Below are 25,464 nucleotides of genomic sequence, written 5' to 3' on the forward strand. Positions count from 1 at the left end.
CACGCTGGATCATATTGCCAATGGAACTACTCCTGATTACATCAGTAACGTGAGAAGAGAAGCCCAGTAAATGAGGCACATGCTCTTGGACCACAGGCTCATGTAGATTTTCTTTTACAGGGGGTAATTATTGGGCTTGGATGATCTGTGTAAAGTACGGGGCATAAAGGCACATGGCCAGATTCTGCTCTGTCACAACACTTGGCCCACAAGCAACACAAGTTGGGGGGCTTGAAAATTTGGCACCAATCCTCTAAATATTCAACTATGAAGTTCTTCCGATTGTCAAGGCCAAGTATTAAAGCAGGAAGGACTATTAGGCTACCTATTAACGCAGCAAGGATTAACCATGTGTCCACAGAGAGCATATGGAGAGGGACAAAAGGGGCTCCAAGTACAGCTCCCATCCAACATATAGGTGTGTGTGCAGATGGGGAGCTGGGAGAACACTGCCCCCTCACGGAGTGCAATAGAGTGGGACGAGTGGGGATCTAAGGGGGAATATCACCCCTCTCTGGGTGTGTTTGGGGGCTGAGAGGGATCGGGGGACGCCGCCCCCTCAGAGTGTCGCTTGGGGGAATGCTGAGGGGGATCCGGGGGACGCCGCCCCCTCAGAGCATGGTTGGGGAGGGGAGGCTGAGGGGGATCCGGGGGACGCCGCCCCCTCAGAGCGTGGTTTGGGGGGGAGGCTGAGGGGGATCCGGGGGACGCCGCCCCCTCAGAGCTTCGTTTGGGGGGGGGAGGCTGAGGGGGATCCGGGGGACGCCGCCCCCCCAGAGCGTGGTTTGGGGGGGGGAGGCTGAGGGGGATCTGGGGGACGCCGCCCCCCCAGAGCGTGGTTTGGGGGGGGAGGCTGAGGGGGATCCGGGGGACGCCGCCCCCTCACAGCGTGGTTTGGGGGGGGAGGCTGAGGGGGATCCGGGGGACGCCACCCCCTCAGAGCGTGGTTTGGGGGGGGAGGCTGAGGGGGATCCGGGGGGCAACGCCCCCCCAGAGCGTGGTTTGGGGGGGGAAGGCTGAGGGGGATCCGGGGGGCAACGCCCCCCCAGAGCGTGGTTTGGGGGGGAAGGCTGAGGGGGATCCGGGGGATGCCGCCCTCCCAGAGCTTGGTTGGGCGGGGAGGCTAAGGGGGATCCGGGGGACGCCGCCCCCCCAGAGCGTGGTTTGGGGGGGGAGGCTGAGGGGGATCCGGGGGACGCCACCCCCCCAGAGCGTGGTTTGGGGAGGGAGGCTGAGGGGGATCCGGGGGACGCCGCCCCCCCAGAGCTTGGTTTGAGGGGGAGGCTGAGGGGGATCCGGGGGACGCCGCCCCCTCAGAGCGTGGTTTGGGGCGGGAGGCTGAGGGGGATCCGGGGGACGCCGCCCCCTCAGAGCTTGGTTTGGGGCGGGGAGGCTGAGGGGGATCCGGGGGACGCCGCCCCCTCAGAGCGTGGTTTGGGGGGGGGAGGCTGAGGGGGATCCGGGGGACGCCGCCCCCTCAGAGCATGGTTTGGGGGGGGGAGGCTGAGGGGGATCCGGGGGGCGCCGCCCCCTCAGAGCGTGGTTTGGGGGGGGAGGCTGAGGGGGATCCGGGGGGCACCGCCCCCCCAGAGCGTGGTTTGGGGGGGGGAGGCTGAGGGGGATCCGGGGGACGCCGCCCCCCCAGAGCGTGGTTTGGGGGGGAGGCTGAGGGGGATCTGGGGGATGCCGCCCCCCCAGAGCGTGGTTTTGGGGGGGGAGGCTGAGGGGGATCCGGGGGACGCCGCCCCCTCAGAGCTTGGTTTGGGGGGGGGGAGGCTGAGGGGGATCCGGGGGACGCCGCCCCCTCAGAGCGTGGTTTGGGGGGGGAGGCTGAGGGGGATCCGGGGGGCGCCGCCCCCCCAGAGCGTGGTTTGGGGGGGAGGCTGAGGGGGATCCGGGGGACGCAGCCCCCCCAGAGCGTGGTTTGGGGGGGAGGCTGAGGGGGATCCGGGGGACGCCGCCCCCTCAGAGCGTGGTTGGGGGGGGAGGCTGAGGGGGATCCGGGGGACGCCGCCCCCCCAGAGCGTGGTTTGGGGGGGGAGGCTGAGGGGGATCCGGGGGACGCCGCCCCCTCAGAGCGTGGTTTGGGGGGGGGAGGCTGAGGGGGATCCGGGGGACGCCGCCCCCTCAGAGCGTGGTTTGGGGGGGGAGGCTGAGGGGGATCCGGGGGACGCCGCCCCCTCAGAGCGTGGTTTGGGGGGGGAGGCTGAGGGGGATCCGGGGGACGCCGCCCCCCCAGAGCGTGGTTGGGGGGGGGAGGCTGAGGGGGATCCGGGGGACGCCGCCCCCTCAGAGCGTGGTTTGGGGGGGGAGGCTGAGGGGGATCCGGGGGCCACCGCCCCCTCAGAGTTGGGGTGGGGCTGACGGGGATCAGGGGGATGCCGCCCCCTCAGGCTCTGGGGGGGGGGGGGGTCTCGATGAGCCAGGCCCCTCCCGCAGCCGGTACCTCACCAGGGACTCAGGAGCCTTGCACCGCCCCGCGATCGACCGAGCAAGAGCGGAGCCCGCCTGGCCCCACACCCCGCCCCCAGTTCCCCGCCCCGCTCTGAGGCCCCGCCCCCTCCAGAGCCTCGTGCTTAGACCCCGGGCCCTCCCCCTCCAGGACCCCGCGCTCAGGCGCCGCCCCCTCCCCCCAGCGCCCCGCGCTCGGTCTTGGTTTCCCGCGCGGCGCGCGCTGCGCCCTGCACCCGCCCCCTCAGCAGGGTCGCCCCCGGCCGGCAGGCAGCGGCCCGGCCCCCCGGGGGGCCCGGCCCGGGGGGCGCGGGCAGAAGCAGCCTCCCAGGGCTCCCGCTCCGGGCGCCGCCCTGCCTCGCACCCCAGGGCGCCCTGAGTCCGCCTGCGGTTCCTTACCCGCACCCCGCCACAAAGGGGGTGAAATGGGGGAGGGTTCGAGCCCTGGCCCCGGGCCTCTGCCCCGTCTCCCCAGCAGCCCCGCAGCAGCCCCTGGGGCGCCTGGCCTGGGAAGCGCTGGGACGGGCTGGGTGCGGCGCCCTTGGGCCCAGCTTCGTCCCTCACCCCCTGCTCCGGTGGCCGCCGGCTCGGGCTGCTCGCCTGCCCTCTCGCAGCCCGGCTCTGACTTCGAGCCCCGGGCTCGGGGCTGGAGCCGCCGACACCACCATCGAGGCACGTTGTTGCTGTCCTGTTTCCTGGCTGACCCGTCCAGACCCCTGGGCCGGAGGACGGGTAAACGGGGAAGGCGCTCGAGGCCTTTCCCTGCGGCCTGAAGTCCGGGCGGGCTCATCAGCTTCATGCCCAGATGCGCAACTGGCCCCGGGAAAGACGCAAACGCCCGGGCGCCCGCCACAGCCCCGAGAAACAGGCCAACGAGCCTGGGAACGAGTTCACGCTGAGGGTGGGTTTTTGGTTCAGTTCGGTGGTGGTGGTATTTCCCCTCCTCGTCTCTCTAATTGTGTGCACTTTGCGTTATTACTTGCAGACTATCACATCACATCCTGTTCTCCCTAGTCCCCAGCTCTGAGAACTTCTCCCTAGTCCCCAGCTCTGGGAGTGTCACAAATAGGCGGGTTCAAATCAGTGGTTTGACAGACAGGCAAGAAGAGCCAGCATAAATGTTGCCCACATGCACTCTTATTGGTGCTTCTCTCTCCTCCCTCCTGGACCTTTGCTCCACTCGGCAGCCAGTGGCTGGTGGAACCTGAGCCCCAGAGGGAGGGGAAACAAGAAGAGTTCCTTAAGTTGCTTTCTGAGCTACAGAAGGGCTCCTGCGATTAAACACAGACACAGTCGTGGACTGAGGATTGAACCCAGGGCAGTTCTGAACACCAGCAATTGGACTAACCCCCTGTCATGTTCTGCAGGGTCAGGCGTGTCAGTCATTTATCTACGTGGAGCCCTGGCACCAATCACAAGCGGTGGAAGCTGGGCTGCCTCCTGCCTCGGTGCCCAAAGCTGAGCTGTAGAGGAACCAAGATGTCGGCGGGTCAGAGTCAGAAAGTTGAGACCTGGGACAAATGCACCTTGCAAGAGCTGAAGGTGCCGTTTGCCAGGACTGAAATTGGGACCTTTTTCCAAGAGCAGCCCAGGATTGGAAATCAGTACCTAGAAGATGCTTTCCTTCAGCGTTACTTGAAAACACGCCTGCCACCCCAGGTTTGACCTGTGTGTGTATGTGTTGTGTGCGCAGCACAACCCCCTGTTGCTGAGATTGTGGACACCTTTTCAGGCTCTCGGTATCGTCGCAGAGTATAGGTGCTGGAATTAGCAGTGCTGGGGGTGCTGCTCCACCCACTGGCTTGAAGTGGTTTCCGTTATATTCAGGGTTTACAGTTTGGTTCAATAGCTTTCACACCCCCACTATACACATTTTTCCAGCTTTCCTGCTCAGGATACTTAACATGGGGAAATAGATTCAATTTGTGTAATGACCTAGCCACTCCCAGTCTCTATTCAAGCCTAAGTTAATTGTATCCAGTTTGCAAATTTATTCCAATTCAGCAGTCTCTCATTGGAGTCTGTTTTTTAAGTTTTTTTGTTGAAGAATTGCAACTTCTGGGTCTGTGATTGAGTGACCAGAGAGACTGAAGTGTTCTCCAACTGGTTTTTGAACGTCATAATTCTTGACGTCTGATTTGTGTCCATTTATTCTTTTACGTAGGGACTGTCCAGTTTGACCAATGTACCTGGCAGAGGGGCATTGCTGGCACATGATGGCATATATAACCTTGGTAGATGCGCAGGTGAACGAGCCTCTGATAGTGTGGCTGATGTGATTTGGCCCTGTGATGGTGTCCCCTGCATAGATATGCGGACACAGTTGGCAACGGGCTTTGTTGCAAGGATAGGTTCCTGGGTTAGTGGTTCTGTTGTGTGGTGTGTGGTTGCTGGTGAGTATTTGCTTCAGGTTGGGGGGCTGTCTGTAAGCGAGGACTGGCCTGTCTCCCAAGATCTGTGAGAGTGATGGGTCGTCCTTCAGGATAGGTTGTAGATCCTTGATGATGCGTTGGAGAGGTTTTCGTTGGGGGCTGAAGGTAATGGCTAGTGGCATTCTGTTATTTTCTTTGTTGGGCCTGTTCTGTAGTAGGTAACTTCTGGGTACTCTTCCGGCTCTGCCACTCCTCTGTTCCTATGTGTGGTTATTTTTGGTGCTGGGGGAGCCCATCTCCCTCTAGGGAAGCTGTTGCGGTTCAGTGACAAGACAGCACAAAGCTTTAAGCAAGCAAGCAAGCTGGTCTGCCAACGGATTTCTGCCTGTCAGCTTTCCACCCTCTCCTTTGTTCTTTTTCTCTCCTCCCGCGCATTACATTCTCCAACAGATAAAAGGAATACACTGGCTTTGTTTAACATTCTTATTTACCAATTTCTATCTACCACATTCCTTGCTCTCGGGCCTTGAGCCCAGTCCTGGGAGGCTTCCCACGGTTCATGTCATCTGGGCGAGATTCCAAGGTTCATGCCCTTGAGAGGAGCTGTGTGTGCACAGCTCCTATACAACACTCCGGGTGTGCCCTGAATGTTGCCAAGCGTATGAACCCTGTATGAATCCTACAGGAAGCGTCTTCTGTTTCTAGTGGTGGAAACAGGTCTGACTGTAGAAGTGATAATACAGATTTGTGAACACTTGGTTTCTGCATTGCTGAGCTTCCCCATCACTGAAAGAGATGGAACTCCTCCATCTCTCTGTAAAATGCCCTGTAGCGTAAGGGATCATCTCTGTGTTAAAACATTTCTAACACACCGACCACTGGGCTATCCGAGCACTGAATACAGTTAAGCACTGAATGAGGCTGCATGGCAGTTAGCGAATTCTGCTTTGGACTAGATGGTTCGTGGATGATCCTAGTGGAAGAGCACCATTAAGATGCTGCTGGGATGTTATGTTCTGTGGTCACAAATGCAGGGACAGTGATCTCTTTCTACCAGGTGGTAGGCAACACGCCTATTAGAACTCTTGGGCAACATCCTGAATTACAAAGGTAATTGTGGCAGGTCCATTTGGAGTGCGTGTGAATTACCAGGCAGGTTGCCAGTCTCTCCCCTCCTGGAGGGTGGGGACACTTTGCTTGGAGGTGAACAAAGCACAGCACTCTGGGTTTGCTGCAAGCTCATGATCATGTTTTACCTCTGTAACCCTTCTGCCCATCAGCGTTGGTAGCAACAAGGGCCGGGTTCAGTATCCAGGGGTTCCATTCCAATAACACAATGCAAAACTGTCTCGAGCCCCCACCCAGTGACCTAGGACAAATATATACCACCCCCGCTGGTCACCTCCAAGAGGCAATACTTCCCCTCTCGCAAGCACAGAGTCTGAGTGTAGCAAAGCCTTTTAATAACAGAGAGAAACAATGTGGCATTATGTTGGGGAAACACCACCAACAGGATTCATAACACAACCCATGAGCAAAAAACCCACCCCAAGCAAATTGGGGCGTGACCTTTCCCTTGGGTTCTTGAGTCCAGCAACCCAAAATCACCCAAAGTCCCAAAAGTCCAACACCCCAAAAGTCTTTGTCCCTGGTCAGTGCAGCACCAGAGTTTGAAAGTTTAACTACAGAACTTTACCTCCCAACCTGGGTGGAGATGGGGGGGGGGAGGGTGTTAAGGGGCACCTTACGTGGTCCAAAGCTGATTGCCCCACCTCTCCATGGGGCTCTGCTCCGCTCCACCAGCCGTTCCACGCATTGCTCCTCTCTGCCAGCCATCACCATGAGCCGCTCCAGGCATCCCACAAACTGCTCTGCTCCAAGAGCTGCTCTGCTCTGCCAACCGTCCCACAAACTGCTCCGCAATATATCTTCAGACTCCCCCACTACTTAACACAACACTCAGTGATTTCACCTCTTAGTAAGTTTAGCTCTTTTATGATTTCAGCTTGTAGTAGGGGAGCCTCAGTGCTGATGCACCATTAGCCCAAAGTGAATTCAGCTCAGCAGCCTGTAACTAGACTCCTAATAGAATCAAAATTAGCTCTGATATTCTACAGTGGAGAAAGGAGAAAATGTAATTAGCATGTAAGACCCTCCCCATGAGGCCCATGCTACTAAGTATTAATGCCTCTCTCTATTCACTGGGTTTTGGAACCCATGACCCTTGCCTAGCGAGTGCTGCATAGTTGATGGTGAGTCCCTCCATCATAACAAAAGGCCAAGTACAGTTCCACTGTCCTTGATTCACATAATCAGGATAAAAACAGTTTATTGCTGCCCCAATAACAAGAAACTGGGGCTCCTACAGCAGCCAAAGTGACCATCTAGGCAGGGTGGGTGTGCCTATGCAAATGAGTTCAGCCCCTAAAGTTCTTTTCCACAACCCACCATGACTCACCACCAGATGTCAGGGTAGAGCTCATCTTGACTCTGCTTACACTTCCAAAGTCCCTGCCTAGTTAGACGCCTGGCACCGTTTGGAGACTTACCTACTGAGGTCATGCTCTGCTTCTCGACTGAGATTAACAGGTCGGGAGGCCCCGGGGCTCTTGCATTTTCAGGGAAAATTCCAGAACAGTTAAGCACATGCAACTTGGACTCTTAGACTGTGCCTGTAAGGCACAGGCCTGTTTTGGGGTCATGGAAGCCACCTGGCCCTACGAGGCCCTTGTCAGGGGCTGCCTGGGTGCCCTAAGCTGGCAGTACCACCTAGTTGCAAGTGTCCAGGGCCACTCTGCCTAGTGGCTATAGTCCCCGGTAGCATTGCCCAAAGGCAAGAGTCAAAATCCACTCTGCCTAGCGGCCATAGTCCCAAGGCAGGGGGCTAGGGGAACCCAGGCTCACCCTACTCCACTGGGTTCTAACGTAGACCATATCTGTGGCCTAGGGTCTGGTACCCTTATTTACACCTCCAAGTTACTTCCTGTCCCTGATCTCTGTACTTCCATTGGGGTCACAGTGTCTTGGGATCTCTCCTGGCTTCTCTGGAGCCCCTTCCCCTAGTGATAGCAAGTTGTCACCCTTGGCTCCTACAGCTGACGGGCTTCCAGCGAGTTGGCTAGGAGGCTCCGTCCCAGCCGCTTCTCAGCAGGAGGTTGCTGCACCCGGCTGCTCTCCTCCTTGGTCCAGCGAGACGGAATGGAGTTGCTCCTTTTCAAATGCTCCCGCCCCTGGGAGCCTGCCCAGCCGAGGCGAGGGGGCGTGACTTCCGGTGTCCAGAGCAGCTCCTTAACCCTTGCCTCACCACTGTGGGATTGATACACAGACCTCCAGGAGGTGTTAGCTCTCCCCTGATCCCCCGGGCACACAGCTTGATCTTTTAGGATGGGGTAGCCTGGGAGAAAACTGGTTGATATGAAGGATGGAGTATTCAAAGAGTTAACTGGAAAATATATATTGTATCCTGGTTATCCAGTTTGAAAGGAAAAATGAGAAAGAAGGTGATCATATAGGGTGTTTTTTAATGAAAAGACAATATGTACTTTGGTACCAAGGAAAGGAAAATGTAATGTTTGTATTTCATCAACATCCAATGGGAGGATGTCTTATAATCTCTCTACTCCGGCCCAGCAACTAAAGTCAGGTCTACGCTGTAAAGTTTTGTCACCTTAGTGAAGTTGGGCAGGGATGTTTAACACCCTCCCCTCTCCCCCAGCTGATATAACTCTGCTTACAAAACCCCAGTTTATACACATCTGTGCTGACATAGCTAATGTTGTTCAGAGAGATGGTGCTGGCAGAATTCTTCCTTCTGTCAGCATACACTGCATCTGCACTAGGGAGCCCTGCTGTTACGGTGGCTGCTGTGACCGGATGCCCAGGGGAGCCAGCCGAGGTCACTCTATTAGGGTGAACTGCAAAGAATGGGGCAGAGAACTCCAAAGCTGGTGGAAATCTTAATACTTAGATTTACCAAGCCAGCACTAAACAGCTTCTGTTATACCTTTCTGGTCACTCAAAGTCCAAAACACAGTTCCCTTAAAGTGACCCAGCCTCAGGCCTCCACCTAGTTACCCAAGTCAGATAGGATGAAAATTGATGAAAATCTTATTTCGTCATATAAAAAGGTTCTACCAATCCCAAAGGATCAGACACATTATCTCCCAGATTAATGAATATTCCAGATCTTATTCAAATACACGCTTACAGCCAATTCTTATTAACTAAACTAAAATTTATTAAAAAAGGAAAGAGAGAGGGTGTTGGTTAAAAGATCAATATAACATACAGACATGAGTTCATTTCTTGAGGTTCAGATTTATAGCAGGGATGGTGAGCTTTGTAGTTGCAAAGAGTTCTTTTAGAATTTAGTCCATAGGTTATAGTCCAATGTCCAATATCATATCCAGGGTGTACCAGCATAACTGGGATCTCATCTTGCGACTCAAACTTCCCCTGATGAAGTTTAAGCAGATCTGAGATAAAAAGGATTGGGACCCAAGGATATTTTATACAATTTCGAGCTGCCTTTGACAGGTTGGAGTCCCTCGGGGAACAATAGGCCCTCATGTCCTAAGCATCGTCGTTAATTATTCACACAGATTAACATAAGGCAATTGCCCTTTTTTTCCACCATTCACTGATGATTTGCTATAAACTTTGAAGAGAGATGAATACAGCGATTTCCTATGTTTACAATTCATTTAAATGCTAGGATTTTCTTTTGATCTCTGAATTAACAGAATACAGCATAGACAGGGACTGTTGATTATATTGTTGACCACTACCTCATATATGTTTAAATATACAAAACCACAAACATTCTCTTCCTATATGGCTTTAAGTGTTGCATTTGAGTCATTTATTTTGCAGGACGCTTAACCCTTTCTGGCCATGCGTCACAGCAGCAGAGCCTGTGTAGTGTCAGGCCTCAGGAACTTCATCTCCATAACTATGTCCCTTCTGATAAAAGAGCCTTGCCCCATATTGGAGGGAAGAGAGATCCCTGCAAGGGCAGTGTCAGGTGTCATGGTTAGGAGTACAGAAAAGATCAGCTCTTAGCAGGAAGAAGTCTTAGCTACTTCTATGGCCCCTGTTACCTAGTACCAGCGTGTCTCACAAGCTTGGCAGTACTTAGCCTCACTACACTTCTGGGAGATAGGGCATCCTGATCACATGTTATAGATAGGAACTGAGGCCCAGAGAGAAGTGACTTGTCCAGGTCCACACAGAGAGTCGCTGGCGGAGCAGAGAATGGACCCTGGGTTCCCCAAGTCCCAGGCTAGGGCCCAAACTACTGAGCCATCTTCCTTTCCTCATCGAATGGAGCGGTCATTGCTCCTTCCTCTCCAGATGGCTCTGGCAGACTCTCCCGCTAGTGTCCCTGTTATCAGTAAATGAGTGCCTGTGTGCTGCTTTCTCAGGGCCTGGTGGACGTTAAATCTCTGTTGCCGTCTGGAAAATCCAGAGGGGTGGCCGTGGGTGATTTGCTTTGCAAAAGGAGAGGAGAATGTGGAGGCAGCGTGACAGCGGAGTGACCCTCTGATCCCAGGCTAAGGGAGAGGCTGCTGTCCCAACTCATAAGAGATGCCACCGAAGGAGCAGCCCAGAGGGGACAGGGTGGGCAAAGAGATGGTTAGTGCCATCCAGGAACAGGGTCCATCCTTTGCCTTGACGGACATTTCAGGGACTGCCTGCAGGTTCCTCACCCCACCGAGTGTGTTCTGAGGTCTCCTCGGGGCTGCCTTGCAGGTGCTGGAGAAGGTGAGTCTGGATCTGGAGAGGTTTGGGGCCCGTGTGGCAGCCGAGATTGACGCTCTGGGGCATGAGTGCGAGTTGAATCCTCCTGCACTGCAGCACTATGATGCTTGGGGGCGGCGTGTGGACCACATTGTCACTTGCCCCGCCTGGAAGAAGATGAAGGAGATTGCAGCAGAGGAGGGGCTGATCGCTGAGGCCTACGAGAGGAGATACTCCAACTGGAGGTAACCACATGGGTATCAAAACCACTACACAGGCTCAGGCATGTGCATCGTCCAGGGCCCAATCCTGTGCATGGTGCAGGTTAAGCCTCAAAAGTTGATGTTCAGCACATCGCGGGATTGGGTCCCCCGTCTTCTCATGGGTAATAAATGCTGTATAGGCAGACTCACCCCTACCCCACTGGAAAGAACAGCAGTGTTTCTGCCCACTGTAACACACCACATCATCATTAATCAGTCCTCACTGCCTATAATTTTTCATAATCTTCTAACATGTCACCATGTTCCTTCATCACTCTGGGGGCCTAACTCACCCACTCACTCCAGCTTGTCACACACATACACTGCACTGGAATACCCTGACATAAAACTGGAATAACACACCAGCAATTTTGAGGAGCTCCAGCCCCAAGAGAGAGCTCTCAGTTATTACCGTGCTCTAGAACTGCACTCCCTGCATGCTGCCTACCAGGGCACAAGCCTGGGGCTCATTTGAGTCCTGGTTCTACTAGCCCTTGGGCCAGGACTCCGGTTCCTACCCTGCCATAGACTGGTTTGGATTGGAGACTGTTCCTCTTCTACTCACAGAGCTGGGTGGTCCTGATACTCTCCAGTTTTTATGGCTGCACCCACTTCTCTCTCCAAACCGGGAACCTTCCTCCTCACTACGGCTGAATTGCTGTGCGGCACGTTCATTCCTGATCTCTTTCTTCGGTAGCCGTGTGTACCAGGTTGCCAAGCTGTACTTATACGCGCCCTCTGCTGGCCTCTTTACCTGCCCACTGGCCATGACTGATGGAGCAGCTAAAGTCATTGAGGTAAGAACACAGCCAGTCACTCATCAGCACAGGCTACTTCATTGCAGGTGTCTACATTTGTTGCAGAGGCAGCATGGCATCGTGGCTAGGGTGCTGGACGAGATCCAGAAGAGCTGGGTTCTGTTCCTGGCTCTGCCACAGACCTGCTCGGTGGTTCTGAGTAAGTCAGTTCCCTGTTCTGTGCCTCAGCCCTGGTCTACATTACAAAGGGCCATTGGTGTCCCCACATCCCTCACGGGTGTGACTGATCCCCCCCGCATGCTGTAGTCACGCCGACCTGCGTCCAGTGTGGGCAGTGCATGTTCCTGGGAGAGCACGGCAGCAGTGCAGCTGCACTGATGCAAGTTTCTTGCGTAGACGAGTCATTGGTGTCCTGTCTAGTGAGATTTCAAGCTCGTTGTGCCGAGAAGTGCCCGTACTACATTTGAATTCAGCACAGAGCACAGTGGGGTTCTGCTCTCCGACGAAGCCTCTAGCTCAGTGGTCTCCAACCTTTTTATGCCCAAGATCACTTTTGGAATTTAAGGGCAACCCAGAATCTACCCCACCCCTTCCCCGAGGCCCCACCCCTTCCCCAAAGCCCCGCCCCATGCACTCCATTCCCCCCCTCCCGTCACTCACTCTCCCCCACTTTCACCGGGCTGGGGTAAGGGTTTGGGAGGGGGTGCGGGCTCTGGGCTGGGGCCGAGGGATTCGCAGTGTGGAAGGGGGCTCTGGGCTGAGCCTGGGGCAGGGGGTTGAGGTGCAGGAGAGGATCAGGGGTGCAAGCTCTGGGAGGGAGTTTGGGTGCAGGAGAGGGCTCTGGGCTGGGGCAGAGTGTTGGGGTGCAAGAGGAGGTACAGGGTGCTGGCTCTGGGAGGGGGGTCAGGGCTGGGGTTTGGGGTGCAGGAAGGAGTTTGGGGTGCAGGAGAGGGTTTGGGGTGCTGGCTCCAGGAGGGGGCTCAGGGCTGGAGGTTGGGGCGCAGCCTCCTGCTGGGCAGCATTTACCTCCGGCAGTGCAGCAAGGCTAAGTCAGGCTCTCTCCCTACCCCGGCCCCACGTCGCGCCCGGAAGGGGCCAACACGCCCCTGTGGCCCCTGGGAGGGGGCAGGCGGCACATGGCTCCACGCGCGGCCCCTCTCTGCAAGCACCGCCACCACAGCTCCCCATTCCCAGCCAATGGGAGCTACAGGGGCGGTGCTTGCAGGCAGGAGTAGCGTGCTGAGGGAGACACCCCCCACCCCCAGCTCCCAGGGCTGCGGGGCACGCTGGCCGCTTCCGGAAGCGGTGTGGGGCCTGGGACCCACACTGTTCTAGCTGTTACTGTAATGCAAATAATAAATAATTACAATAAATGGCCTTCCAGGTACTTTCACTTCAAGGCCACAAATGCCTGATTCTCCATTTCCTTACACCTTGTTCAGTCACTTACACTTGTGCAAAGTGGGTGCTAAACGCCATGGCCAGATCCTCAACTGGTGTAATTAGCTGAGCTCCATTGACTTCCCAGGGCTGAGGATTTGGCCAGGTTTGCACAGGTGTCTGTGCCTACACAAGGTACAAAGCAGGGGAGAATCAGGCCCTGAGCCCACCAGCATAGCTTGGCCTTTGTACAGTGAGCAAATAATCCTAAGGGCCTTGTCCTCCCTCCAGCTTGCTGTGCACTGGCGATGTACATTGTACCCTGGTGCATAGGCTGCTGCGGAAACTCTTGGGCCAAATCTCTAGAGGTGCTGAAGTCAGGGGGAGCTGAGGGTGCTCAGCATCTCCCAGGACATGTACCTGTGTAATGGAGTCTGGATCTTATCTCTGTACAATGCTACTCTCAGCCCTCTCCCACGGACACGCTGGGCCATTTCTGAGACTCAGCTGCAGTCACCAAACACACAGGGATTCAGGACATTGAAAGATTCCCTGCCCTGTCTAGAGTTTGCCTATTCTGACCCAGGGACAGGTTCCTGGATGACCCTCTGCAGCTTGTGAAGACAATTGTTTCGCAGCGTTTAAGGCCAGAAGGGACCATTAGATCATCTAGTCTTACCTCCTGTATGTCCCAGGCTGCCACCACCACCCAGAGACGCCTCTATGGAGACTTTACTTAGACTAAAGCATTTCAGTCCTAAATTGTGTGTCACAGTGAGAGAACTGAAGACACTGAGATGCCACCAGTGCCCAAGGCTCTGCAATGGCAGGAAATTGATTAGGTGGGATATGCCTGGGTGGTCCCAGCAGGTGATCCATGTGCCATGCTGCAGAAGGAGGTGGGAAAAAACCCATGGCCCTTGCCAATCTCACCTGGGGAAAAACTCCTTTCTAACCCCAAATCTGGATATCAGTGTGACCTTGAGCACATGAGCAAGACCCACCAGCCAGGAATCTGGAAAGAGGATTCTCTGTACCACCTCAGAGTGCTGGTCCGCCTGTTTGGTGTCCTGTCTCTAGCTCTGGCTGATCTCTGATGCCTCAGAGGAAGGTGGAATCCTCTCCCCGTTGACTCCATGAACGTTGTCAGTGAAATGTGTAGCTGGCCTTTCTGGATCTTTCTCTCAAGAAATTCTTGGTTTTCTCTCCCCCTCCCGCTCCCGCCCCCAGTCTCTTGGTCTTTCAGGGCCTCTAGCGAAAGCTTTTGGCCACCTGACATCACGCGAGCCCAGGAAGTTCTGGACCTCTGGCCAGTGGATGACGGAACGCAAAGGAGGCTCTGATGTCGGTAGGCGTCACAGGTTGAAGGCATCTCCAGCGGCAGCCTCCGTAGGGCCACATTTCTTTGCTGACCGGCAAGGCCAGTGCGACCAGAGTGGGTCGTGTTAACAAGGACGTAAAACAACTGGGGCTGTTTTCAAAACCACGCAGTGGATTAAAACCAAGGGAAACCATACATCTCCTCCCCCCCCCCCCCCACAGATGGTCTGACAATCTGTCCTGTTGCCACAAACACACAACAGAACAGATCTTCCAGGCCACTACCACACACCCACTCAGCTGTCTAGAGCCATGGACCCTCCACAGAGAATGCCCTGCGCCCACCTCTGGAAGTTCAGCCCTGAACACGGGCAGCAGAGGTGTTCCAGCCAGCATCTGCTGTGATGGGACAGAGGACTCTGGAAGACGCTGTTTCCAATGCTAGTCCCCCGCTCTTGTTCCCATGCAAATGTTGGCGATATGGGGGGTTTAAGCACGCAGGGAAATCTCAACACTGCATATTGGAGACAGAGGACTCTGGGAGGGGAGTGTTCCCCTCAGCAGGATCCTGGAAGGCGAGGTGTAATTCCCTGTTGGGAGAAATTAAAGGGCCAGCTGAAGAGTGAATGCTGTTGGGTGAGGCAAGACTGCAGGGCTCCTGGGTACAGAGCGCCCCTTGCCATTCTTGGTGGAATGGGAGCCCTGATGGCGTTGCATCACTGTGCCTATAAGTCATGCTGCATTCCTCTCCTATCAGCGCTGCCAGTGTTTGCTGTTAGCCTGGAGCAATTGCTGTGGGCTGCTCACACTCTAGCTGGGCTCCTTTTCCGGGGAGGCGTGGGTATTCTACCCCGCTTGCACTTCACCCAAGGACAGTGAAGGGGATTAGTTGCTGATCCATGTTTCATCTTGACAGCGTAGAGCAATTTGAGGAGGTGCTGCTTAAGCCACAAGCCAGCATTGCCTGTCACAGATGTTTCCCCTAAAGTCAAGATTTTGTGCTCTTTTTTTGCAGCTAGTGGCACAGAGTCAGTGGCCAGAGAGCAGCCAGATGGCACATATTGCCTCTACGGTTTTAAATGGTTTACATCAGCCACTGATTCAGACATGACGCTGACCCTGGCAAGGATCATGGATGCTCAGGGACGTGTAGAACAGGTCAGTTTCCCAGTGGAGCCCAGGGAGGTGGCAGATAAATTGTTTTCCTCCCCTTCCATTCTTCATCACAGCCAAATCCTCCTCCTTCAGCCTATGTAGAACTCCCTGCAGTGAAGGGATCTTACATGTGCTTCTGTGCAGGGCTCCAGAGGCCTGTCCCTGTTCTTCTTGGAGGTGCGAGATAAGGAGGGGAAGCTGAACGGCATTGAGGTGCAAAGGCTAAAGGAGAAGCTGGGGACGAGGCAGGTGCCAACAGCTGAGCTGCTGCTGGATGGAGCCCAGGCACACCGGGTATGCCAGGGCAGCAGTGGGCAGATCGCAATCCACGAGATCAGGTGGCTCTCCCCTACTCAGTGCGCTGAGCTGGCAGACACACACATGGTAACATGGGGGGGAGTTCCAGGCAAGAAGTCAGATTTTTCAGGTGACTGAGCCAGATTGGGGGAGGGATAGCTCAGTGTGGGGGGACGGATATAGCTCAGTGGTTTGAACATTGGCCTGCTAAACCCAGGCTTGTGAGTTCAATCCTTGAGGGGGCCACTTAGGGATCTGGGGCAAAAATTGGGGATTGGTCCTGCTTTGAGCAGGGGTTTGGACTAGATGACCTCCTGAGGTCCCTTCCAACCCTGAGATTCTATGATTGAGATGGAGGGAAGAGTCCATTTCCACCAGCCCATGGACACACTCCGCTCCCAAGGAGATTCATTGTGGGATTTATTCTAGCCTTTGTTCCTTGATGCTTTCAGATCTCTGCAGAGGGTCGGGGTGTGGCTTCCATTGCCAACATGTTGACCATAACTAGGATCCACAATGTCATCTCAGCAGTGGCTGGCATGAGGAGGTGAAGCCCACATGGATCTCCAGGCCCCTGGGGGAGCAGCCAGGCGGACAAAGGGGCTCCGCTTTGCGTTGCTGCTATGAGCCACACTGGGCTGTGGTGTGGCTGCATCTGGGAGCTAAGTGCTGCAGGGAAGTGGGAGGAGAAGGTTGTTTCTATCTCACAACATCCTGGCTTTCAAACTTCCTGTTTGCAGTTTTTGTTTCAAGTAGGACTTCCTAATTTTGGCTCAGCTTGTGAGCTGCTCTGGGCAGGGTCCGCCTCTTAGCTCTGTGTTTGTAAGTGCCTAGCAGAGGGGGGTCCTAGGCACTACAGCAGGGCAGATAATAATTTCAGCAGAGCCTATGCAAAAAGAAAAGGAGTACTAGTGGCACCTTAGAGACTAACCAATTTATTTCAGCATAAGCTTTCGTGAGCTACAGCTCACTTCATTGGATGCATTCAGTGGAAAATACAGTGAGGAGATTTATATACACACAGAATATGAAAAAATGGGTGTTACCATACACACTGTAACAAGAGTGATCAGGTAAGGTGAGCTATTACCAGCAGGAGAGCGGGGGGTGGAGAAAACCTTTTGTAGTGATAATCAAGGTGGACCATTTCCAGCAGTTAACAGGAACGTCCGAGGAGCAGTGGGGGGGGGGGGGGAATAATCATGGGGAAATAGTTTTACTTTGTGTAATGACCTATCCACTCCCAGTCTCTATTCAAGCCTAAGTTAATTGTATCCAGTTTGCAAATTAATTCCAATTCAGCAGTCTCTTGTTGGAGTCTGTTTTTGAAGTCTTTTTATTGTAATATTGCGACCTTTAGGTCTGAGATCGAGTGACCAGAGAGATTGAAGTGTTCTCCGACTGGTTTATGAATGTTAAAATTCTTGACATCTGATTAGTGTCCATTTATTCTTTTACGTAGAGACTGTCCAGTTTGACCAATGTACATGGCAGAGGGGCATTGCTGGCACATGATGGCATATATCACATTGGTAGATGTGCAGGTGAACGAGCCTCTGATAGTGTGGCTGATGTGATTAGGCCCTGTGATGGTATGCCCGATGCATCCGATGAAGTGAGCTGTAGCTCACGAAAGCTTATGCTCAAATAAACTGGTTAGTCTCTAAGGTGCCACAAGTCCTCCTTTTCTCTTTGCGAATACAGACTAACACGGCTGCCACTCTGAAAAGAGCCTGTGCAAGAGGCCACACTTGCTGGGCAACCTCCTGTCTTAAGAGTCGCAAAGAATGCCCCCAAATGTACGTTGTTCCCCTCAATAGCTCTCCAGGTGAAGAAATGTAAATTGACAAAGCTCCATTGACCTTCCACCCGTAGGGGCTCTGAAGTGTTCCTCTGGCAGCTGCTCCCCCTCCCAATTCAGCAGGACATGTGGTGGCTCAAGCTAGATCCTGAGCCACTCTGGCTACTGTTGGTGTTATAGCAGCGCCCCGGGGCCCCAGTCAGAGATTGACGAGCATCCAGCACAACAGGGCACCAGCCACCTATGAATACGTGAGCCCGGCTGGATCCAAATCGGGGGATAGTGGAGGTTCCACTCGTGTCCCCACAGCTGGGGAATGGTGGAGAGAAGATGCTGCTGTCACCACGAGCTCAGGGGTGAGGCTGGGAAGGGAGGGGTGCAGCAGCACCAGGGACGAACGTGGCATGTGTATGCGGGTGTGGGGAGCCAGCAGTGGCTCAGGGACTGGTGTTTCTCCTAGTGGTGTTGCTGGGGCAGCCAGGGAGTGCAAGAGAAGGGTTTGTCGCTGCTGCCCCTCTGGGTGGGATGGGGGAGGCGCGTCAGCATCCACTCAGGGTAGGAGCTCAGGAGGTAGTGGGAAGGTGTGAACTAGCAGGGGTGGAGGGAAAGACCATGACAAACTCCCCAGGGACCTGAGGGATGTTTGCAGCAGGTTTGTCCTCCTTGAAGATCATGCCAGCATCACATGGGCAATTCTTGCCTGAGCTGGCATTGAGACCGACATGCCAGAGCCATGTTAGACCCTCCCAAAGCATCCACTGGGGCAGGACTGGGGGCCAGAAACATCCTACAGAGAAACTTTGTGCTAGGACCCAGGCGGTGCCTCCCCCGACCCCTGCCATGTGGCCTTGGGGAGAAGACAGCCAGCCAGAGACTCCAGTGGGCATGGGCAGAAGCCGCCAAGGCAGGCACCTCTGGACATTCCAGTTAACGCTGTAGGACCTTTGCTGACTTTCTCTGCTTGGTGCTGATTGGTTGTTTGCTCCAGCCCTCCCCTTCCCCTCCCTCACCATCTCTTCCCCGTAGCGGCACTTCATGCCTACCTCTTACTCTCCTTCCCCTGCCCTGCCCCCTCTCTTTCACGGCACTAACATGCCATGTGCACTGGCGTGTTCTGCCTCCTCCCAGCCCACATCTGTCTGATCTACTGAGACTGGACGCAGTTCAGGGCAGAGACTGTCCACTACTCAGGACAGCGCCTAGCACAAGGGGCCCCCCTTCGTAGCTGGGCCTTTGGCAATACCACCCTAAACATGATCACGAATAATAACTGGGAGCTAGGCGGTGTAACAGAGAGAGAGCCTGGAGCACTGCGCCTAGTGCCAGATTTGAGGCCTGAACCAAAGGCTGTAAACCAAAGTAGGCCTGGCCTTGGCAAAAGAATAACACACTAAATATTTACGCAGATACCTTTCAGAAGGCTAGTACGGATACATCGCAATCTTGCACAAGAGCCGATGGTTTAACAGAACAATGAATAGGGATGTTGTGTCTGAGATATCAGGCACAAGGGGAGGTAACAAACATGTCATAAAACTGGCAGGGTGGTAGGTAAGTTGTTTGTCTCAGGCTGTAAATGCCAGGGTCCCTCGCCTTAACCCTTCGTGTGGCCTAGGGGACAGCAGAGACTCTTGCTGTTGGCTGAGCCACTCCTTGCCACATTTCAGAGTAGCAGCTGTGTTAGTCTGTATCCGCAAAAAGAAAAGGAGTACTTGTGGCACCTTAGAGACTAACCAATTTATTTGAGCATAAGCTTTCGTGAGCTACAGCACACTTCATACTGGTGTTAGCATTCCTGTAACCATGGAGCCAGGGTGCTAGGACTGCAACTTGAGGGCAATACACCAGGCCGAGTGCCTCTGTCACTGCAAGCCTCTCTTTATAAGTGACATCGAGGTCTGCTCAGTTGGCAGGCTGCATTAGCTGCTAGTCCAAGGACAGATGCGCTGAGCAGCCTAAACAGTATTACCAAGGCAACAGCATTCCAGCCTTCAGCACTTGACAACAGGTGGGTGAGTGGGAAGAGGTTTGCTGGGGTGATGGGGAAAAGTGAGCACTGCTGCGGGTTAGCTGTCTCCTAGGCTGACAGTACAGTGTCACTTCCATCTGCCATGGCGGGGTTATTCTGCAACCCCAAGCTGTGAATGGCTCAAAGGGGAAGTTAGGAAATGGGTTTAATATACATGGGAATGTAAAGGCTGCAGCCACTAACCCTCCTTGCCTGACTGCCCTTTCGTCCCTAGGATGATTAACCTGGCCAGAGAGTATGCCAGCAAGCGGGTCGTCTTTGGGAAGCTCATCAAGGACCATCCCTTGCACATGCAGACCGTGGCCCGGCTGGAGGTAAGTCTTCCTCGCACTCAGCTGGCTCTCCACTCACTCATACGCAAGGCAAAGATTCAGCACTGCCGCAGGGAGCTGTTAATCAGCAAGGACAGCCGACCACTGGTGTTCATAACCAGGCTGGTCAGAGCTCTGTGGAGTTTTGTTACCGCTGCTCTCAAACCTAGGGTGACCAGACAGCAAGTATGAAAAATCGGGACGGGGGCGTGGGGGTAATAGGAGCCTATATAAGAAAAAGACCACAAAATCGGGACTGTCCCTATAAAATCGGGATATCTTGTCACCCTACTCAAACCTACTTAGGCGTAAGGGCTGCCAGAACCGGCTAATATCGATCCATGGCATATTAGACAGGGATGTAACACGCATTCCAGCAGGGTTTGAGCTGAGCAGGAATCCAGCCTCTCTACAGGAGCCTGGATTTACGTAGGCAGCAGGCAGGTGCAGCGCTGTTCCTCACAGAAGTGCATGAATGCCCATGTAACCTCAGTGCAGGCTATACCTTGCCTTAGGGTACGTAATGGAGCCTGGGACCTCTGGATCTCAAAGCATGAGCCTCAGCGGCCTAAGCTAAGAGGCTCAGCTCCATTAGCCAAGGCCATAGCTGGCTCATTAACTTTGACAGGAGACCCAGCCACCAGTAGAGGTGGACAGAGCACCCCCGAGTGGGTTTCAGCCATGCCCAAAATGGTCCCTGAGCAATTTGTGGGATCCCTGGTGCAGTACATGGTGCTGTATTATTTAAACTCTATGGGGACTGTAAGCACTTCAGAGGGTGGGTGCTTCCCACTCTGTCTGTGCAGCACCTGGCACAATGGGGCCCTGATCCTGCTCAGGAGCTCTAGGCCCTGCTGTAATAGAAATAAATAATAACAATACACAGACAAACAGGACTGAGGATCTGGAGCGAGCTGGGTGTGAACCTGCACTCTGGCTCTGATGGCTCAGTCGGGCTGTGGAAGGGGTTTCAAACCTGGGTCTGGATTTAGCCGCTTGGTCCTTCTCTGCTTTACAGAGATCAAAGGAGAAAATATTGTTTGTTGTGGCAAATCACCAAAAAACAACCTGCAGCAACGTATGGCCCTGCTCACTTCCCCAAACCCAACCAAACCTTCTGTTCCCTTCTTGCCCCGAGCAATGTAACATCATGCAAATGCTTGTCGCAGTGGTGGGACAAGTTTCTCTTTCAGGGACTTGGTAGTGATTCAGCGTAATTCTCCTGGTACAAGGTCAGTTGTGGTTGATGCATGCCTGTGCCCATAGGGATTGCACATGATTGCTCCCTGCTTCTCTTTTCCCTGTAGGTGGAAACTCGAGGGGCCTTTCTCATGCTCATGGAGATAGCCAGGCTGCTGGGATTAGAGGAGACCAAGATGGCCAGTGAGCAGGACCTGCATCTTCTCAGGCTGCTGACACCAGTCGCTAAGCTCTACACTGGGAAACAGGTACTGGGTGGCCACATTCGATCAGCCTGGGATGGGCTCTGTGCAGCATGTCACTGACCCCGGGCTGGACGGAGGAACAAGTTACAGGGAGAATACAAATTGCAGCCGCAATACAGTGTCCAGCGCTTGGGGTAGAAAGAGGAAAACCTGCTCCTGCAAGGTTAGCAGAACAATGAAATGATTGCTGCCATTTAGAGCAGGTGAGTTAATTAACTGCTCTGCTGGGGGGAGTGGAGGTCAGCTATAGGGCAGGGGAGAGGCATGTTTCAGTCAGTGATTGGTGAATGAGGCACGTCACATTTCTGATCAGAACAGATGGAACAGTGGTGTGGGTTTTTTTTGAAGTGTGTGTACACCTGGCTAAAAAGATTTTGCTAAAATTAAAAAAGAGAATTCTCCTTTGGGCAGAGACCAAGCAAAGACAATTCATTCCCCAGAGGAATTTGTTTCCTGCAGTTATGAGCAATTGAAGAAGGGGCTTGGGTTTGTGTAGAAATTCAGTTTCAACCTTAACTCTAGAGGTCTCTCCCGCTATTTCTCTCTCTCTCTAAATGTGTGCAGAAATTTGAATGGATCCACTTATCCAGGCAGGGAAGGAGGGAGGAAGGTAATTGTGTTTGTCTTGAAACAAATTTCTTTACTTCCAGGCACTATTTTTTGTATTATTTGTTAATGGAGCATGGGGATTACTGTCTGCTTCTCAGGGCACCTTGCTGACCTCACACAGTTGATACTATAAGCTGCTGAACTTCAAGGTTTTGACCAAGTGGCCCTTTGAGTAGGTGCCTTTCCCAATCTGCTCTACACACAGATCATTTCATGTACCATGTAAAACCCAAACTTGTCTCCTCCCAGGGTTTGGCTTTATTAACACAGAAACCCTCAATAAGATGTTATGAGAATCCTATCAAGCCTACTCCCCAGGTCTGACTGCTCAGCCCACACCCTAGATCAGTGGCTCTCAACCTTTCCCGACCATTGTCCCCCTTCATAGAATCATAGAATATCAGGTTTGGAAGGGACCTCAGGAGGTCATCTAGTCCAACCCCCTGCTCAAAGCAGGACCAATCCCCAACTAAATCATCTCAGCCAGGGCTTTGTCAAGCCTGACCGTAAAAACCTCTAAGGAAGGAGATTCCATCACCTCCCTAGGTAACCCATTCCAGTGCTTCACCACCCTCCTAGTGAAAAAGTTTTTCCTAATATCCAACCTAAGCCTCCCCCACTGCAACTTGAGACCATTACTCCTTGTTCTGTTATCCGCTACCACTGAGAACAGTCTAGATCCATCCTCTTTGGAACCCCCTTTCAGGTAGTTGAAAGCAGCTATCAAATCCCCCCTCATTCTTCTCTTCCGCAGACTCAACAATCCCAGTTCCCTCAGCCTCTCCTCATAAGTCATGTGTTCCAGTCCCCTAATCATTTTTGTTGCCTTCCGCTGGACGTTTTCCAATTTTTCCACATCCTTCTTGTAGTATGGGGCCCAAAACTGGACACAGTACTCCAGATGAGGCCCCACCAATGTCGAATAGAGGGGAACGATCACGTCCCTCGATCTGCTGGCAATGCCCCTACTTATACATCCCAAAATGCCATTGGCCTTCTTGGCAACAAGGGCACACTGTTGACTCATATCCAGCTTCTTGTCCACTGTAACCCCTAGGTCCTTTTCTGCAGAGGGTTTCTTTCAAGGGTCTGATTTGTCTTGCATACCCCAAGTTTCACCTCACTTAAAAACTACTTGTTTACAAAATCAGACATAAAATACAAAAGTGTCACAGCCACACTATTACTGAAAATTTATTTTTTCGTTTTTACCATAATTATAAAATCAATGGGAATATAAATATTGTACTTACATTTCAGTGTATAGTATATAGAGCAGTATAAACAAGTCACTGTAGGAAATTTTAGTTTGTACTGACAATGCTAGTGCTTTTTATGTAGCCTGTTGTAAAACTAGGCAAATATCTAGATGAGTTGATGTTTCCCCCGGGGGCACACAAAGCCCTAATTGAGAACCACTGTGGCTTAGATCCTCTCCCCAGAGAGTCCCTCCAAATCGCTTTATGTCCATGTAGGGTAACGAGTCACCTGCCTCACTGAGTCAGTATAACCCACTTAACCCCTTCCCCGCAGGATCAGCTCCCAAAACTGTTTGGATGCAACGTGGTAATTAGCATGGAGGACAGCATGAGCAATTTCTCCTTCTGGGTCATTTGGATCTTGTAGTTCAAATCCTGGAGTCTTGTACTTTCTGTTTTGCAGGCAATTGCTGTTATTTCTGAGGGACTGGAGTGTTTTGGAGGGCAGGGCTACATGGAGGACACAGGCTTGCCAGTTGCACTTCGAGATGCCCAGGTAAGAAAACACGAACAAAGCACAACAGTTCTTCTCCATAGCACCTCACTTGGTGCCCCTCAGGCATTCCCTCTGCAGCGCTGCACCACTGTCTGGCTCTCTGCCAAAGACAGATTTCCAAATGTGTATGCTCATGCAGCCAGGCCTTCCCTACCTGCCTAATGTCATGGCTGTTCTCTGCCCATTTGCCAGCCCCTGTCGGGCTCCCCTCAGCCTTGCCTTTGGACCCCACATCACCACAGAGCTCTAACACTGTATAAAACAGACCAGTCTGTATTGTTCTTCTCGTCCTGATGGGCCATTCCCTGTCCTGTCACTCGTGATTGACTTCTGCTCAGGGGTGCTATTGAGCTGTCGGCCACATACTGACTTCCACTCATATGGGTTCACCCCTCCCTTAGAGAACCGACCCCTCCTGCTTCACACACCCCCCCCCGGGCTGCTCCCATAAACTTGGCCTCCCCCTCTCACCTCCCCTACAAGCTCTCCTCACCTCCCTTCACAGTTCATTCCCTCTCCAGCCTGCGTCTCCTCTTTGGGCTTTGCCATGCCACCCTCCCATATCCCATTCAACCTCAGCCTCATCTGCTCTCACAGCCCTCTTCTCTCCCTCCCTTCCACTCTCATAGCACTCCATCTGCCTAGCCACCAGCCTTTAGCCCCGTCCTCCTTCCCCAGCCTTTAACCTCGTGTTTTGCAAGCACTGTGAAGCTCCGGCTTGTTCTCTCCCCCCCAGCCCTGCACATCTGCTCTTTCTGGCTCAGCAGTTCCACTTCTCCTTGCTCATCCACTCCCCTGACTCCATGCCTGACAGCTCTACCTATGGTCCCTATGGGATGTGTGGATGAGACCAGTCTGAGAGCTCCTGTCATTGGTAAGAAATCCAGATAACGGCTGCTTTTCCTGCCTGTCCCTCCCCCTTCACAGGTGCTGACCATCTGGGAGGGAACGACAAATATCCTCTCACTTGACGTGCTGCGCTCTCTCACCAAAAGCCAAGGCCAGGTGCTAGATGCATTCTGCTCTGGAGTGCAGGTTTGTTCACTTGAAGCAACATTGATCATCCAGAGGTACCACCTCCCTGGACCCTTGTTCTTGGCTTCTTGCTCCTACAGCAAGACCTGCTGGGAACACCACTGGCTTATCATAGAATCATAGAATATCAGGGTTGGAAGGGACCCCCGAAGGTCATCTAGTCCAACCCCCTGCTCGAAGCAGGACCAATTCCCAGTTAAATCATCCCAGCCAGGGCTTTGTCAAGCCTGACCTTAAAAACTTCCAAGGAAGGAGATTCCACCACCTCCCTAGGCAACGCATTCCAGTGTTTCACCACCCTCTTAGTGAAAAAGTTTTTCCTAATATCCAATCTAAACCTCCCCCACTGCAACTTGAGGCCATTACTCCTCGTTCTGTCATCTGCTACCATTGAGAACAGTCTAGAGCCATCCTCTTTGGAACCCCCTTTCAGGTAGCTGAAAGCAGCTATCAAATCCCCCCTCATTCTTCTCTTCTGCAGGCTAAACAATCCCAGCTCCCTCAGCCTCTCCTCATAAGTCATGTGTTCTAGACCCCTAATCATTTTTGTTGCCCTTCGCTGGACTCTCTCCAATTTATCCACATCCTTCTTGTAGTGTGGGGCCCAAAACTGGACACAGTACTCCAGATGAGGCCTCGCCAATGTCGAATAGAGGGGGACGATCACGTCCCTCGATCTGCTCGCTATGCCCCTACTTATACATCCCAAAATGCCACTGGCCTTCTTGGCAACAAGGGCACACT

The 25,464-nt window shown here is 53.6% G+C and overlaps 1 protein-coding gene across 6 annotated transcripts in view; it reads left to right on the forward strand.

Moving 5' to 3' along the window:
• The first annotated feature begins 3,725 nt into the window (after positions 1-3,725).
• The window catches only part of LOC144275667 (acyl-CoA dehydrogenase family member 11-like), a 55,301-nt gene continuing 33,562 nt past the window's right edge, over positions 3,726-25,464 (forward strand). For 5 of the 6 annotated variants that reach the window (XR_013348071.1, XR_013348073.1, XR_013348074.1 and 2 more), the window contains exons 1-11: positions 3,726-4,110; positions 10,575-10,807; positions 11,523-11,622; positions 14,194-14,311; positions 15,299-15,441; positions 15,583-15,732; positions 16,188-16,282; positions 19,780-19,879; positions 21,184-21,324; positions 23,593-23,685; positions 24,613-24,720. Coding sequence is in view for 2 of the 6 variants with exons in the window: in XM_077835126.1 (XP_077691252.1) it covers positions 3,808-4,110; positions 10,575-10,807; positions 11,523-11,622; positions 14,194-14,311; positions 15,299-15,441; positions 15,583-15,732; positions 16,188-16,282; positions 19,780-19,879; positions 21,184-21,324; positions 23,593-23,685; positions 24,613-24,720 (1,584 nt within the window). In the remaining 4 variants the exon portion in view is untranslated. The remainder of the gene's footprint in view (positions 4,111-10,574; positions 10,808-11,522; positions 11,623-14,193; positions 14,312-15,298; positions 15,442-15,582; positions 15,733-16,187; positions 16,283-19,779; positions 19,880-21,183; positions 21,325-23,592; positions 23,686-24,612; positions 24,721-25,464) is intronic. The other variant, XM_077835127.1, reaches the window with a different exon arrangement.

Source organism: Eretmochelys imbricata, chromosome 15 (genome assembly GCF_965152235.1).
Source record: "Eretmochelys imbricata isolate rEreImb1 chromosome 15, rEreImb1.hap1, whole genome shotgun sequence".
In the NCBI taxonomy this organism is placed as follows: Eukaryota; Metazoa; Chordata; order Testudines; family Cheloniidae; genus Eretmochelys; species Eretmochelys imbricata.